This window comes from Mustela nigripes, chromosome 10 (assembly GCF_022355385.1).
Source record: "Mustela nigripes isolate SB6536 chromosome 10, MUSNIG.SB6536, whole genome shotgun sequence".
Lineage (NCBI taxonomy): Eukaryota > Metazoa > Chordata > Mammalia > Carnivora > Mustelidae > Mustela > Mustela nigripes.
The window spans coordinates 20,398,252-20,415,270 of record NC_081566.1 but is presented as its reverse complement, the minus strand read 5'-3'; the positions used below and the strand labels follow the sequence as shown (position 1 = coordinate 20,415,270).

General features: G+C 37.7%; 1 protein-coding gene across 9 annotated transcripts in view; it reads left to right on the top strand.

The window, feature by feature from the left end:
* The window catches only part of EDEM3 (ER degradation enhancing alpha-mannosidase like protein 3), a 78,831-nt gene that overhangs the window by 49,392 nt on the left and 12,420 nt on the right, over positions 1–17,019 (top strand). For 3 of the 9 annotated variants that reach the window (XM_059412766.1, XM_059412765.1, XM_059412764.1), the window contains exons 14-20: positions 1,592–1,757; positions 2,270–2,424; positions 3,527–3,683; positions 5,988–6,179; positions 7,619–7,784; positions 12,040–12,225; positions 13,510–13,557. In XM_059412766.1, coding sequence (XP_059268749.1) covers positions 1,592–1,757; positions 2,270–2,424; positions 3,527–3,683; positions 5,988–6,179; positions 7,619–7,784; positions 12,040–12,225; positions 13,510–13,557 — 1,070 coding nt within the window. The remainder of the gene's footprint in view (positions 1–1,591; positions 1,758–2,269; positions 2,425–3,526; positions 3,684–5,987; positions 6,180–7,618; positions 7,785–12,039; positions 12,226–13,509; positions 13,558–17,019) is intronic. The other 6 variants (XM_059412772.1, XM_059412767.1, XM_059412771.1 and 3 more) reach the window with 6 other exon arrangements.

The window sequence follows — 17,019 nt, the reverse complement described above, 5'->3', positions numbered from 1 at the left end:
GCAGAGAGAGAGAGAGGGAAGCAGGCTCCCTGCTGAGAGCCTGATGCGGGACTCGATCCCAGGACTCTGAGATCATGACCTGAGCCGAAAGCAGCGGCTTAACCCACTGAGCCACCCAGGCGCCCTATATTTATGGTTTTATAATACAAATGAAATTATATGATATGATACCCAGTTTGCTAGCCTTACCCAATTTGTACTGTAGTGATTTTACCATTTCTCTATTCTAAGTGTTTGCTAACCATCTCTTTCATAGTAAGTTCTAGAATTCGCCCAAAAATCAACACCCTGCTCATCAGTGTGTGGTTCTCAAGGTAGCATTTGCTCATGATAATAACTATCCCCCAGTGAAGGTTAAATTATTATAAGTATATTGCAGATTGACAGGAAGTGTTTTATCTATTCTGAAAAGATTAACATATAAAATGTTCAAAAAAATTTGAAAGATTATAGATGTTCTAAAACAAACATTTTGTATAGGAAAAATAATGATAGCTCTGTTTTTGAGCTCCTACATATGCCGGGTGCTGTGCTAAATAATAAATGTGTAGTATCTCTTTTAGTCTTTACCCCAGTGTTAGACATAGACATGCATTATTATGTCCTTTCCAGAAAAATAAACGGAAACTCACAGTCCTTCTATAATATTCTTATGATTCTACAGCTAGTCGGTGGAAAGTCTTCTATTTCCAAAGCCCAAATCGTTACCTCTGTGTTCCATTGCCTCTCTAGTTCATTCTTCAGTAATACTGTTAAAACTTGCTTTTGATTTAGTAAATGTTTATTGAGTGCCTACTGTGTGCCAGGACTTGTGCTTGGCTGGAGGTGTGAAACTATGCTATCTGTCCAGTAAATTACAAGTTGCTTTGGGAGGTAGTAAATGTGATAAATTCCATGTTACTATAACTCCATCTAACAGCTATGCTCTTTTTCTGCCACTTTTAATTTTATTAAAGCCTTTTTAAAAAATGTTAATTAAAACATTGTAACATTAAATAATTTATAAAGTCGCATATATTTTTATCCCCTTTGTTTCTTCTCTGTTCCCTTTTTGATAAGTATTTAAAGATTTACAAAGTTATAATCGTAGTCCCTGTGATTTTGTGCTGTACTTTTTTCTTGTAATTTTTTTGTAAGTGATTTCCTTTACCTTTAAAGCCTTCTTGCTTATCACTTAAATAGCTACATAATGAACTCCATCAAAATTGTTTTACTTTATCCAGCTTAATATTAATTGAATTCTTGTATGGCTCTCAGTGGTAAAGTTTATCTGCATTACCTCCCTGCTGTTGGTTCTCTGTAGAAGAAATGGAAAACTCTCCTTCATTGGAAGGCCAATGGGAAAAATCTTGTCGGTACTATTGACAAGATTTAGTGTACCTGTGTGGTAGGCAGCCCCTCTGATGTTTTTCATTCCCTTGGAATATGCTTCGAGTCAAGACTGTTCCATTGGGGGAAAAGATAGATACTATAGTACTTTGGACATCGGAATTGGTATAGACTTGTTCATTGACCTTGACTCTGTCTATTTCAGATAGTTGGCATTGGATATTTTTATGTTCTTAGATTTATTTGTGACTTTTTATCTCAGGATGGATTCTTTCTTCTTGGCTGAGATGTTTAAGTATCTTTACCTGCTATTTGCTGATAAAGAGGACATTATTTTTGACATAGAAGATTACATCTTTACAACAGAAGCTCATCTATTACCTCTTTGGCTCTCTACTACAAATCAAAGTATCTCTAAGAAGAATACAGTAGGTTATGTTTTTTAATTAAATGTCTTATTCCTCTCTTTTATGTGGTTATTTTTCCAAGTGAAAAATAATTCATGAATAGAATTCAATAAATATATGTATGGCAGGAAGAAAAGTACACTTGATATTTTTTTTTCTTTTGTTTTTTTTTTTAAAGATTTTATTTATTTATTTGACAGAGAGAGATCACAAGTAGGCAGAGAGGCAGGCAGAGAGAGAGAGAGGAGGAAGCAGGCTCCCCACTGAGCAGAGAGCCCAATGCGGGACTCGATCCCAGGACCCTGAGATCATGACCTGAGCCGAAGGCAGCGGCTTAACCCACTGAGCCACCCAGGCGCCCCCCTTTATTTTGTTTTCTTACAGTTTTATCTTATATACACTTATTGTATTCTTGTTTTATTATATTGTTTATCCTATACACGCTTAGATTTCACTTAATGTTTTATATGAACATGCTATAATGTTTAGTAAAATAATTATTTTTATTTATGTAACATTCTTTTATATTGTAGACCTCAGATTATACAGAACTGGATGACAGTAATTTTGACTGGACTTGTCCAAACACTCAGATTCTCTTTCCTAATGATCCACTGTATGCTCAGAGTATTCGTGAACCCTTGAAAAATGTGGTGGATAAGAGCTGTCCTAGAGGCATCATCAGAGTGTAAGATGTTTTATTTCATACTTGTTAATAACGAAGTTAATTGTTAGTAAATGACAGAGAGTGTAAGGAATATATAACGGCCAAGAAGATGTTCACTTAGACCAAAAACATATTGAAGTATGTAGTTATCACTAATGAAAAGTTATTCATTGGTAAAGTTAGATGGCAAAGTTATTTCTTTTTTTTTTTTTTTTTTTTAAAGATTTTATTTATTTATTTGTCAGAGAGAAAGCGAGCGAGATCGAGCACAGGCAGACAGAGTGGAAGGCAGAGTCAGAGGGAGAAGCAGGCTCCCTGCGGAGCAAGGAGCCCGATGTGGGACTCGATCCCAGGACGCTGGGATCATGACCTGAGCCGAAGGCAGCTGCTTAACCAACTGAGCCACCCAGGCGTCCCGCAAAGTTATTTCTTATTATGGATATTTATTATGGTGATTATTTTGTTTAATGAACTGTTAATAGTCAGTGGGTGGCATATAATAGTTAACTTCTGTAGTTCATTTTTACACAAAATAGTTTCTTCAAATACTTCCACATATCTTGTTTATGTAGGAAGTATTTTTCCTTTAAGCTGTAGTTTCTATGTAGTGAAAATACAGTTTCTTATTTCATTTGATTTTGTTTTTTGATGAAGTACTGATTCTTAGTTTTTAAATAAAATTTTTTGGCTTAATGAGTTCATTTTTTCCTAAATAGTTACATTAGAAAGGCCATCAATAAGAAATTAAAAAAAAAATTTTTTTTTTAAGTGAGTGTTATTATGCACAGATAGAAATGCTGTTTTGCTTCCTTGTTTTTCAGGGAAGAAATCAATAATAACAAATCCCCAAGCCAACCTTTTCTGTGCTTTCAGATAGTTATAAGGCTGTCGACTAATACAGACTTGTAGATAATATACATGCTTTGGTAACTGTAAAATATATTTGACCATGCCACTTAATAAACTAAGTTATATATGAGAAAATAGCTGTTTCCAGTTTTTCCAGTTCTACTAGTTCTAAAACTAGCAGTTTTGCAAGTATCTAAAATTATTTTTATTTGTCTTGGGTTTTTCCCCAGTTCTGATTTGTAGTTTTCTAAGCCTTGCCTATAATTACTTTTAGCAGAGAGGAGAGTTTCAGGAGTGGAGCTAAACCCCCTCTGAGAGCCAGAGATTTCATGGCCACTAATCCTGAACATTTAGAAATCTTGAAGAAGATGGGGGTGAGTTTGATTCACCTCAAAGATGGGAGAGTCCAGTTGGTTCAACATGCAATCCAAGTAAGCCATTGCTGTACTAATTAGTTACCATCTCTGCCCTTTTTGGTCTCATCAGCTTTCATAAGATAATGACATTTGGCTTTCTAAAAACTTTTAATATGTGATTTAAAGTTAGAGAATCAGAATTTTAGGACGTGGAAGTATCTTGGAAAGCCATGTAATTCGGCCCCTTCCTAGTGTAAATCAAATGAACAATGAATCTTGGAACACTGAAAAAATAAAATTAAATTAAAAAAATAAAACATCAAAAAAAATCACGAATAGGTTGGGTAATTTTCTGAAATCAGTAGAGTCAAATGTAGGGCTCAAGTTCAGAGTTTTCTGTTTCTCAGCACCTTGTCTTTCCACCCTTTACAGCAAATCTTAAAAGCTAGTAATTCATTTCAGTACCTCTGTAGTTTACAGTATTTTAGTTTCCAAAAATCTTTTATTTTATTTTTATTCGTTGTGAAAATCAAAATTTGCAAGTATTTGTCTATGCCTAGGAAAAATAACATAGCTTTTTGAGAAACTTCTATTGTTTTTTGCTTTAAAAAGCTTTCATAATATGAGACCTTTTAATTTTTCAGTTTATTCACCTTATTAATATATTGATTGTGAGAAAAAACACAGTTTGCTAAAGAATTTCAACATGGTATCCCTTAATCTCAAATCCAGACTTCCCACAACCTTAGTTTTCCCTCTGATTTCTTTTCTCATCTCTGTTGTCATATCAGTCCTTTCTTAAAGAGTCTTCTGCCTGCTCCCTTATGTTTCACTTACTGTCACTTTTCAGTAGAGAGAGCAGCATCTCTAGTGACATGTTCACTTACGCCACCAATGGCATAACTACCACCCAGTGACCTCTTAATCCTTATTTGATTAGTTTTTTTGTAACTGTTGACTGACCCTTTTTAAAATATACCCCTTTCTTGGCTTTCAGGGCATTCCAGCAACATATAACTTTTCTACTTTTCTGTTTATTGCTTTGTGCGTTCCTTTGGAACTTTCCTTTTTTGCCACAGCCACTCAATATAGGCACTACCAGAGAGTCTGGATCGCACCCCTTTCTCTCTGTATTCTTCTTTCGCAGTCACATCTGTTTCTGCAAGCTCAGCTGTCATCTTTGTACGTGTGATTTCTTAGATGTACGTAGGTAACCCTGATTCCTACCTATACTCTTAAATTCAGCTTTTATCTGCCGGTCATATGTATGACATGTGTCTGCATCTCAGTCTCTGTCTAAACCTGGATTATCTCTTTGTGCCCCAATCTCAGTCCATTTTTCTTCCTTTTTGTTTGCCATCTCAATACCCCTAGCATCATTCTCTTTAAGTCACCAAACCTGGATATATCTAGATAGTCTTGAACTTGTCTCTGTCTCCAAACTTCTCTCTGTTCTGTCTTGTCCTCTAACTCTGTCAAGTACAGTTAACTTTTCCTGTTAAGTGTGAGGAATCCACCTTTTTTTTCCACTAAGGTAGGCATTCTTCAGCTTTTCCTCTGTTAAGACTCAATTCAAATATCATTCTCTAAATATTTCCCAGATCCACACTGGCAGAATCAAACATTCCCTTGTCTGTGCTGCTAGACTAATTTCCCACATGAGAATTTTATCATAGGTAAATTTATATGTCTGTATCCTCTAGATACAAACTTCTTCTTTTTTTTTTTTTTTTAAAGATTTTATTTATTTCTTTGACAGAGAGAGATCACAGCAGGCAGAGAGAGGGGAAGGGAAGGAAGCAGGCCCCTGCTGAGCAGAGAGCCCGATGCAGGACTCCATCCCAGGACCCTGAGATCATGACCTGAGCCGAAGGCAGCGGCTTAACCCACTGAGCTACCCAGGCGCCCTAGATACAAACTTCTTAAAGTGAAAGACTCTGTCCCCAGTTCCTAGTCCATTGCTGGGATCTTAATAGAAGCCTGATACATATATTTTGAATTTAGTGTGATTATTGGATCATAATTCCAAAGAAGCGAAGTATGGATCAGTATGAGGTTTATTTCTTAAAAGGGGAAGCAGTGGAAAAAATCAAGCAAAGTAAACATTTCAGCATTTGGTGGAAGTCCAGTTCTCAATTTGTATCAGAAGTGGTTTGTAGAACAGTGAAGGAGATGTTGAAAAAAATTACAAATGTACTTTCAGAAAATATTTCCAGAAGTAGTATTTTTCGGACAAATCAGGCCATAAGTAATTGATAGGGACTGAAACCGAAAGGGGAAATTTTAGAGTAGGTTATATAGTGCATTAGTATTTAAGACATCAGAAAGTTGAAAGTTTTCATTTCAAAAGGATAAAATTAATCTGTTTTTTTTCCCTAGGCTGCTAGTTCAATTGATGCTGAAGATGGGTTGAGGTTTATGCAGGAGATGATTGAATTGTCAAGTCAGCAACAGAAAGAACAGCAGCTACCTCCACGGGCTGTACAAATTGTTTCCCATCCATTTTTTGGCAGGGTAGTGTTAACTGCTGGACCAGCTCAGTTTGGGCTAGATCTGTCTAAACATAAAGAGGTGTGTACACTTACAATATGCTTGTTGAAACTGAATGTATTGTGTAAGTATTGTCTCATTGCTTAGTCTAATTTAGTAGTTTCAGTTTGTTAAACCTAAATATTTAATCTACTAAAACCCAAATATCCATTCTCCCAGATTAAAGCAGATTAAAGTTAAAAGCATATCTTGAAAAATTTTTTTTTTATATCTTGAAAATTTTGAGTCATAATTTATGTATACAACATGCTTAAAAATTTTACTTAAAATGTTGTTCACATATTGTCTAGTTCTTGGCCTGTTCTGTAATTTGGTATCTTTAATTTATCTAAAAATGGTTTTTTGGACTTTTTAGCAACTACTAGAACCTTTCATTGAACAGAAATCTAACTTGGAGCTTTAAGGTAGAACACAACTAAAACCAGAGATGCTCTCGCTCAGGTGGCCATAGAGAGCATGACACTGTGGTCCCACCAAGCCAACTCTCGGAAGGCCACTAAGCTAGCCCAGCCCCTTAGTTTTAATGTAGGAAACAAATACCTACATTGTTAAACAGTTCACACATTCATGTAACTAGTTGCTGAGTTGGGACCAGACCCAAGTTGCCTGATTATCTAAAGCCAATGCTCTTTGAACTCCATTCCCTCTAACGGAGATGTTTTTTGTGTGTGTACTTTAAAGCTCTAAATGTTTATAGATTGACTCATCCAGTCAAGCAGCTCTTTTTTGAGTCCAGTACTACTGTATTCTAGGTCCTGTTTTAGATGTTAGCTGTGTGTGTTGTTTATGAAGCTCGTGCAGATCATGCCCTTGTGGAGTTTGCATTCTAGGAGAGAGAGGGATATTAAAGTATCTTTATGTTGGTATCTTTAAAATCAGTTCTCGGATGGATTGATCATTCTAGGAAGAGAGCTGCTTACAGATTCATGTAGATTAAATCCATTTTTCCCCTCTTTCAAAAAATTTTTCTGCCTATAATGATGGTTTAAAAGTGGTTCCCAGCTATTTTAAGTGTGGATGTGGGTATGAAGTGAATCTGCCTATGAATTCCAACTTTACCACTTACTAACATTGTGTCTTTGAGTAAATTATGTAACCCAAGTCTGTCTTAGTTTCCCCATAGGTAAAATGGAGATATTCTATGTTTTTTTTCTTAGAGTCATTATAAAGATCAGCTTTAGTAATTTATGTTTTATAAACTGTATTTATGCTTTATATACAAATATATATGTGCTCTATATGCTTTAAAAAGTAGTTATGTTTTATAAACTGCAGAGCACAGTAAAATGTTGGTTGGGTACTATGATTTGCAAAAGAGTTCAAAACAAAAACTTTTTGCTAAATTTATACTGGATATGTTATCATTAGAAATGAAGTAAAGCCCTAGATGGTGAATTGTATTGACTAGAGAGTGATTTGAGAAGACAAAAGGATATTTAACTTCCTTCTATTTCTGACAGACCAGAGGATTTGTTGCAAGCAGTAAACCATACAATGGTTGTTCAGAGCTTACTAACCCCGAGGCAGTGATGGGAAAAATCGCTTTGATACAAAGAGGACAGTGCATGTTTGCAGAAAAGGCTCGCAACATTCAGAATGCGGGTGCCATTGGTGGCATTGTTATTGGTGAGTACTCCTCTGTGCCATTGGGTACACTGGGAGGAGATCATTTTTAGGATTTTTCCTTGGGTTTGTCAAAATGTTAGCAGAATTCATCACATTATTTTTAGTTCACCAGACAGCATAATGGGTGGGTAATCCAGTGACTCTCTTAAATAATGTCTGTGTCTTGTATATCTTTTTTGAAAGTCTAGATTGGGGTTTCTGTATATTAAGGCCAATAAAAGTACTTGGGACAGATAAGAACGTGGGGGCACCCCAAAGCACCCAACAGCATGGTAAGAAAATGTGCTTTCAGATCCAAAGCCCTCTAAAGGCAAGAATTACACTCTGGCACCTCCAGTGGGAAGCCATTAAAAATACCCATTCCTCCACAAAGATGCAGGCTTTGGACTCAAATACATTGGGGTGCAGTTCCTGGCTCCGCCGCAAGATCATGGTGTGACCTTGGCTTAGCTTTAGTTTATTGGTTTATTCAGTAGAATTTTTTTTTTTTTAAAGATTTTTTATTTATTTATTTGACAGAGAGAGATCACAAGTAGGCAGAGAGGCAGGCAGAGAGAGAGGAAGGGAAGCAGGCTCCCTCCTGAGCAGAGAGCCCGATGCGGAACTCGATCCCAGGACCCTGAGATCATGACCTGAGCTGAAGGCAGCGGCTTAACCCTCTGAACCACCCAGGCGCCCCTCGGTAGAATATTTTTTGAGCTCTAGTAGAAGTGGTAATAAATATCTTCCAGGTGGTTTTAAGGTTTGACTATAATATATACAAAATGTCTTAGTATAATAGTTTACATATCATAGGTATAAGCACTAGTTCCTAGCAAATTTTTTTTTCCTTGGGTCTTTTTTCCACTGAAATTACGAACTCAAATCATTTTACCTCCGTATTTCAACCAGTGTGTTCTGCTCTTTTATTTTTCATAGAAAATCACTAACAAGCAGACCTTGACTGCCAGGAAAAAAAGAAATTTTTCTTTCCTTTTTAAAGATGTGTTTATTTATTTTCAGAGAGAAGGAGCAGGGTGGAGGGTGCAGAGAGGCAGAGAGAGAGTCTCAAGCAGGCTCTCCCCACTGACCAGGGAGCCCCATGCCGTGCTTGATTTCACAACCCTGATACTATGACCTGAGCCGAAATCAAGAGTCAGACACTTAACTGACTGAGCCACCCAGGTGCCCCAAATTTTTCTTTGCTTTAAGTATATAGTTTATATTCAGAACTGCAAGACCTGAGATCACATCCTAATTATGAAGTTAAAAGTTTTTATAGCTTCTCGCACAGGGAAAAATCTATTTTGAATTTTTTCCTTCTTTCTGGGATAGATTTCCTTTTCCAATTCAAGGTAAGTAAAAATTAAGGCATTTGAAATAAAATACTAGGATTTATTTCAGTGAAAATAATTATTTACTCTTCCTTTTGCTTATCCTATACGGGCACTTCAGGGCTGATTTATTGAGTGCAGAGATTTCAGTAGTTAATTCAGTATTAGGAGAAGTTCTGCTTAATAACTTAAATCAGCAATTGGCACACTACAGCCTGTAGGCCAAGTCCACATCACTGCCTTTTTTTGTAAATAGAAGTTTTACTGAAACACAGCCATGTTTGTTTGTTCCATATTGTGTATGCTTACTTCCGAGCAACAGTAAGAGTAGAGAACTGTATAGCCTAAAATACTCACTCTCTGGCCAATTACAGAAAAAGGCTGCTGCTGCCCAACTTAAATGATCTCTTCATCCTTGGTGATTTTCCACACTGTGAGGTTGTTTTTATTGAAGAATTTAATAACTTGTCATCACTATCATTTTGAACACCTCTTTACCAAGACTTAAAAAATATAAAATAGAAGAAATAAGGGCTGGAACACATATGGAGTAGTTTAGGTTTCCACGAAGTCTTATTCTCAAGGTATTCTATACTCTGCAAGGTTTTTCAAGTTTGTTTTCTTTAATAGCTGTTATTAGTAGAATCTTCTACTGAGTTCAGTGGGTAAACAAGTAAGAGGCAATGATCCTTACTCTCAGGAAATTTTTTTTTTAAGATTTTATTTATTCATTTGACAGAGATCACAAATAGGCAGAGAGGCAGGCAGAGAGAGAGGGGGAAGCAGGCTCACTGCTGAGCAGAGAGCCTGATCCCGGGCTCGATCCCAGGATCCTGAGATCATGACCTGAGCTGAAGGCGGAGGTTTAACCCACTGAGCCACCCAGGTGCCCCAGGAAATATCACTTTTAAAGAGAAAATTTCTTGTATTATAACATCTTTTCCCTATTTATTTTTTTTGTTTGTTTGTTTCTGATGAAGTATTTTGTTTGGTTTTGCTGGTTTTCATTGTATATAAATGAGCAGATTAGGGCTTAGCTGTTTTTTATCACAAGTACTAAAAGTGAAAATTATCTTAGAATAATCATTTGGCTGCAAGAGACAATAATTGATTTAAGCTGGTTTAAGAAGGGAGGTTTGTTTACTGCATGGAACTGGATTATTTTATTATTTTATTTTATTATTGTGTATATATATATTATATATACATATATATATATTTAGATTTTTTTAGATTTTTTTTTTTTTAATTTGACAGACAAAGATCAAAAGTAGGCAAAGAGGCAGTCAGAGAGAGGAGGAAGCAGGCTCCCTGCCGAGCAGAGAGCCCCATGTGGGGCTCGATCCCAGGATCCTGGAATCATGACCTGAGCCAAAGGCAGGCTTTAACCCACTGAGCCACCCAGGCACCCCAATCTTTTGTATATTTTCTTAAGATTTTATTTATTTATTTGACAGAGATCATAAGTAGGCAGAGAGGCAGGTAGGGAGAGAGAGGAGGAATCCGGTCCCCCGCTAAGCAGAGAGTCTGATGCGGGGCTCGATCCTAGGACCCTGGGATCATGACCTGAGCCGAAGGCAGAGACTTTAACCCACTGAGCCACCCAGGCGTCCCCGGAACTGGATTATTTTAATTGAATGTGAGAGTAAGAAATTCGGCTGAATAAAAGTCATCAGAAACCATGATAGCTGCTAGAGTTTTTCACATCTCTCTCTCGTATCTTTCAGTCTTCCTATACTCTCTTCTCTTCATAGACTCTCTTCGCTGCATCTCTTTGCAGTTCTGCTTCATTCTCCAGCTTCTCACCAGCTTGCTCCCTCTTTGCTCATTAGTTCCAAACAGGTCATTCTAAAATTAGAGCCTCAGTCCTGAGTCTGTGCCCCCTTATTAGATCCCTGTCCATTGCTAACTGAAACCGTCTTGCGGTGTGCCACTTCCGGGGCCTCTAGAGAGACTGAGAGCCAGGTGGCCCTGCTTTGTCCAATCAATTATCGCTAAGGAGGAGAGTCCTACTTGGTATTCTCCACTTAGCAGGGCCTATCACAGCAAGCTCTCTGAGAAGGGACAGGCAGGCTTCTCATCTGGCCTGCGCAGCGCAGTTAGAGGGGGGCGTGACCACCTCACCAGTAAAGCAGTTATTTAGCAGTCCTACAGCAGTTACCTCACCCGTGTGAAACAACTGTAGTGTTCACCTCAACTTACAGAGGAAGAACCACGATCATCATTCTTCTTTGTGAACAGTATAGAAATAGGAGCTATCATTTAATAGTTTGGTAAATGCCATTAAAGGAAATCTTAAACAGCAATGAAATTTCATTCATAATTCTATCATTGTAAGCCAAGGCTTTGAATATTTATATTTCTGGGCTTTCTTATAAGCATATGGAAGTTTTTAGTCATAATTATGGATTATTGTGTTCTACTTTTTCATGTAATAGTAATATTCTGTTTTTCTGTGTGTTCCATTAAGTAATTAATTATAATTTGCTTATAATAGGGGTGCCTGGGTGGCTTAGTGAGTTAAAGCCTCTGCCTTCAGCTCAGGTCATAATCTCAGGGTCCTGGGATCGAGTCCCGCATCAGGCTCTCTGCTCAGCAGGGAGCCTGCTTCCCCCCCCTCTCTGCCTGCCTCTCTGCCTACTTGTGATCTCTGTCTGTCAAATAAATAAAACCTTTAAAAAAAATAATTCACAGTTGTTCACAATTACAAATAGTATTCCAGTAAACTACTTTAGAACTAGATCATTTTGCTTGTTTTGAGTTCTTCCTCAGAATAAATTTCTAGGAATGGAATTAGTGAGCTCTAAAAGTATGTTCACTTTTCTGATTCTTGATGCATAAAATAAATGCCGCCAACAGGCGAAAAAAATAATAAAGATTGGTCTATAGATCTTTTTAATGGACAGAGGTTTTGACGTTTACTCTATTCATTTCCTGGCTAGATGACAATGAGGGGAGCAGCAGTGATACTGCCCCTCTGTTCCAGATGGCGGGTGATGGAAAAGACACAGATGACATCAAGATCCCCATGCTGTTCTTATTCAGTAAAGAAGGAAGCATCATACTGGATGCCATCCGGGAGTATGAGGAGGTGGAAGTGCTTCTTTCTGACAAAGCAAAAGATAGAGGTAAGGGTAAAAAATCACGTGTTTTTTATACAGCTTAGCATTGATTTTACTAGTTAGATAATAAAAATGAGTTATAAAAAGTTACTTTTGGTTAACTGGTAAAATAGAAGATGGTTTCGAAAAATATTTTTGGAAATAAGAGTTGTAAAACATTTATTTTGCTTTGTTTGCTAACTTAGGATGTTTTTCGAATTTTATTTTTTATATGACATTTATCACTTCTGCTATGGTTCTGCCCAGTGATAAAAATATAGCTAATATATCAAGAGAGTCAATTTAAACAGTCTCAGGTGTTCACTGTTCAATTATACTGACACTACATCTTACATTTCTTTTATAAGGAATAAAAAGATTGTATGGAATGACATTATATACAATGTAATAGTAGTTGGGTTTCAGCAGGCCACCAATAATCAGATGACCACTGTCTTGGTGAAGGCAGTAAAAATCTAGCAGGTTCTGTCCACTGAGGTGTACGTTTATCACATAAGGATTTATAAGTTACAAGAGTTAAAACTGGCTGGTGTGTGAAGGACAGGGTAGCATGCCTTAAGTTGTGACAATATGTAGTCCTCTCTAGGCCAAAATGTTTGTTAGTAACTTGAAAGCTGTTTGAAACCCAAATAATTGTATAAATGCAAGGTCTCACTAGTACTCTTTTTTAGTTTGACACCGGGGGATAGTGGAGGAGTGAGGGAAAGTGACCCATCAGACATAGACTGCCATCGTGCTTCTGGGAGCGGGCTTACCTAGCCGCTGGAGGCATCTGCAGAGAGAACTGTATTTCTCTCTGCAGATGCCTCCAACGTTATGACTAACGTTGTGGGATTTGTGCAGGGTTCTTGAATCCCTGGGGATGTTTGTCCAACAGCTTGGTAGGTGATTGATTCAATTCAGTGTAACTTCCAAGTGAAACAGTGGGGAAAAAAAAAAGTTCAGTGGTACTCTGGTACTAGCCAGATCAGTGTGTTATCTTCTCTTCTTGTGTTACTTTATTCTTCTTGAGGATCTTCCACGTGTCTAGTATTTAAGAACAATGAAGTGAATAGGATGAATGTTTGTAAAGATGTAGAAATAAAAACAGAACAGAATAGGATTTCTAATCTTCTTAAATCCTCCTGTGTTCCTGGTTTTTTTTTTTTCTGAGTCTTTTTTCTCAACTCGGATCCTCTCTCCTCCATATATGCGTGTAGGCACATCAAACACAGGCAAATTATTACTCCATATAACTCTTTAATGCCTTTGCTTTTCTCCCCCCTATTTGTGCTACCATTGGAATTTCAGCAGCAATATTAAAAGGTAAAATGATTCCAAGCTACATTATTAATAGTAGTAAGTATCTTGCATTACTAAGCTTTAAGTTATGTATATGTATATATGTATGTGTGTATGTGTGTATATATATACACACAAGCATGTGCAAATATATATATACATATAACTTGTTTCAGTGGATACCATGATAATATCTGGATTAATGTAATTAGATTTTCATGTCTAGTCAGCTCTCCCACAATAAAAATTCTTTATTGATCCTGTCCTAACAAATCCTATGAATTACATATCCATATAGTATAGATGAACTCACTAGTCCATGTAAGAGTCAGTCTAATGACGATGCTGTTGTTTTGGCATGTATTAATTTTGATCACTTTTATTTGAATATAATGTAAAGTCTTTAAAATATCAGCTTGTTTTAAAAATACATATATGTGTAGGGGTGCATGGGATTAGGACTACAAGGTCATAGTAAAGCATATGCTTCTCATACCAGAGAAAGAATAAGAGAAAAAGATAAATTCTACTATAGATCCTCCCCTGCCCCCACATCTGTGGGGGGTATATTCCAAGATCCCCCAGTAGGTGCCAGGAACTATGGATGGTCTACTGTTCTGTATATATACTATGTTTTCCTATACATACATACCTGTGATAAAGTCTAATTTACAAATTAGGCACAATAAAAGGCTGATAACAATAACTAATAATAAAACAGAACAGTTAGAACAATATACTGTAATGAGATTTATGTGAACCTGGTCTTTCTTAAAATATCTTAACGGTACTATACCCATTCTTCTTGTGGTGATATGAGGTGATAAAATGCTACTTGATGAGATGTAGCGAGAGGAATGACATGGGCAGTGTGACCCTAGCATTAGGCTACTGTTCACCTTCTGATGCTGGGTCAGGAGGCGGAAGATCATCTGCTTCCTGACCACGGCTGATGGCGGGTAACTGAAATGTCACAAAGGAAAACCGGTGGGGAGGTGTGCTACTGTACAAAAAATACTATCTGAACAGTATTCTCTCTCTCTCTCTCTCTTTTTTTTCTTTTAATTTTATTTATTTGACAGAGATCACAAGTAGTCAGAGAGGCAGGCAGAGAGAGAGAGGAGGAAGCAGGCTCCCCGCTGAGCAGAGAGCCTGATGCGGGGCTCAATCCCAGGATCCTGGGATCATGACCTGAGCTGAAGGCAGAGGCTTTATAACCCACTGAGCCACCCAGGTGCCCCTTCTCTCTCTCTTTTTTTAAGATTTTATTTATTTGATGAGAGAGAGAGAGCACAAGTAGGCAGAGTTGCAGGCAGAGGGAGAGGGAGCAGGCTCCCCACTGACGAGGGAGCTCAGTGTGCGGCTCGATCCCAGAACCCTAGGATCATGGCCTGAGCTAAAGGCAGCTGTTTGACGGACTGAGCCACCCAGGCACTCCTGAAAAGTATTTTTTAAGGACTGTGCAGTTAAAAGGGCTTTATAGAAATGATTTATTTTTAAAGTTTTGCTGGGCTCTAAAGTTAGTGAGCTGTGATTCTGTTACAGAATGATCGTTTGATAAAAAGTCTTTAAAAAAACCTCCCCTTTTTATGTAGCTCTTTCAAGAGTTGCACAACTATGTTAACAAAATCAATATAATAAAATTATTGGTATAACAGAAACTCAGTAATAGTTTTATTAAATCAACTACTTTATTCATTTAGGAAAATATCCTAAGAAGATGATGTCTCTAGTGTTGTCATTCATTTGTCCTGCGCCATTACCACATGCCCGCATTTCTCTTCTGCATCAGCGGATGCTGATGCTGTTGTTACAAGTGTAGATTCCTAAGTCTTACTCCAGAATATTGAATCAGACTCTCGGAAGGCAGGGGACTAGAATCTGAAATTGTAAACAAGCATCCCAAGTAATTCCACTCAGTTACACTTTGAGAAGCATTGAACAACACTAAGAAGGCACCTTTTCTTCCTTTTTTTTTTTAGTCTCCCAGTTATGTATGAACCATATTATACCATCAAGGGGGCTAGGTAGGATTATATAAGTACCTCCAGTAATTAGCATCCTTAAAATCTGCGCATTAACATGTCCTCCAGATTGCTCTTTAAAAATCTCATTCCACAAATTCATACTTCCTTTATAAAGTCGCACAGTTTTAATTGAGCAGTTCATCCCACATGTTGACACAGAAAATAGAAGCCCAAAGCCCCAGAACAAGCCCCTACTCCCACTCTCGCTTTCTAATTCTGATGAGAAGTTCCAGCGATTGATAACAGAAATATCTGTAATAGGGGTGCCTGGGTGGCTCAGTGGGTTGAACCGCTGCCTTTGGCTCGGGTCGTGGTCTCAGAGTCCTGGGATCGAGCCCCGCGTCAAGGGCTCTCTGCTCGGTGGGGAGCCTGCTTCTCCCTCTCTCTCTCTCTGCCTGCCTCTCTGCCTCCTTGTGGTCTCTCTCTCTGTCAAATAAATGAATAAAATTAAAAAAATATATATATATATATATATCTGTAATAGTCTTGTCTGCTAGCAAGAAGATATCTTATTACACATTCTTCTAAAGAAGTAAAGCATTAGTAATTTATGAAGTGGAAATACTGCTTCCTCAGGTCAGACCAGTCCTACTTCTAATAGTTGAGCTTGTCATGGAAGTTTTAGTATCTTGTCTCTCATGTGTCCCACCTTTCCAAATTTTAAGAATTATTCCAATCCTGTGCTCACCACTGTGCTGTTACATTTAGATCCAAATTGATAGTTTATAATTAAGAATCCATTTCCTTTTCTCAGTAGTATTTTAAAGGGGAAATGAATCAGCATTTTGAAGGTTCCAGACACGATCATGCTTTCAGTTTACAGTGTAGGTCTATGGTGCCTTGAGAGCAGTAGACTGTTTTCAGTCCTGCTCCTGTATGTATACCTACCTGATACAGAGGCGGACAGAGAAAATGGGGGAAAGAAAAGAAAGGTCCCATGGTTCGAACTGCTCAAGATTTAAGTCTAGCAGTGTTACTTTTCCTAAGATTATCCCCCATTGAACTTGATTGGGGTGAATCTACCCTAAAGTTGAACTGCAAAATTTAATATGTATGCAGAAGACCTCTTGGCCTGGAAAGGAGCTTCTGAAGCATTCTTGTTAAGCCGAATTGATACTTACCTGCACCCCTCTATTAGCCTGACATGTTTGCGCATGCATTTTTGCATTTGTACATATCTTCCTTTTTCTGAGATGCTTATCCATCCCTATCCGCACACCCATGGCCCATTTCTTCTTGAGGACATTTAGCATCCTGCACACCCATTTAAATACCACCTTCTTTTTTTTTTTTTTTTTAAAGATTTTATTTATTTACTTGACAGAGATCACAAGTAGGCAGAGAGAGAGAGGAGGAAGCAGGCTCCCCGCTGAGCAGAGAGCCCGATGCGGGACTTGATCCCAGGACCCTGAGATCATGACCCGAGCCGAAGGCAGCGGCTTAACCCACTGAGCCACCTAGGCACCCTAAATACCAGCTTCTTAATGGAATT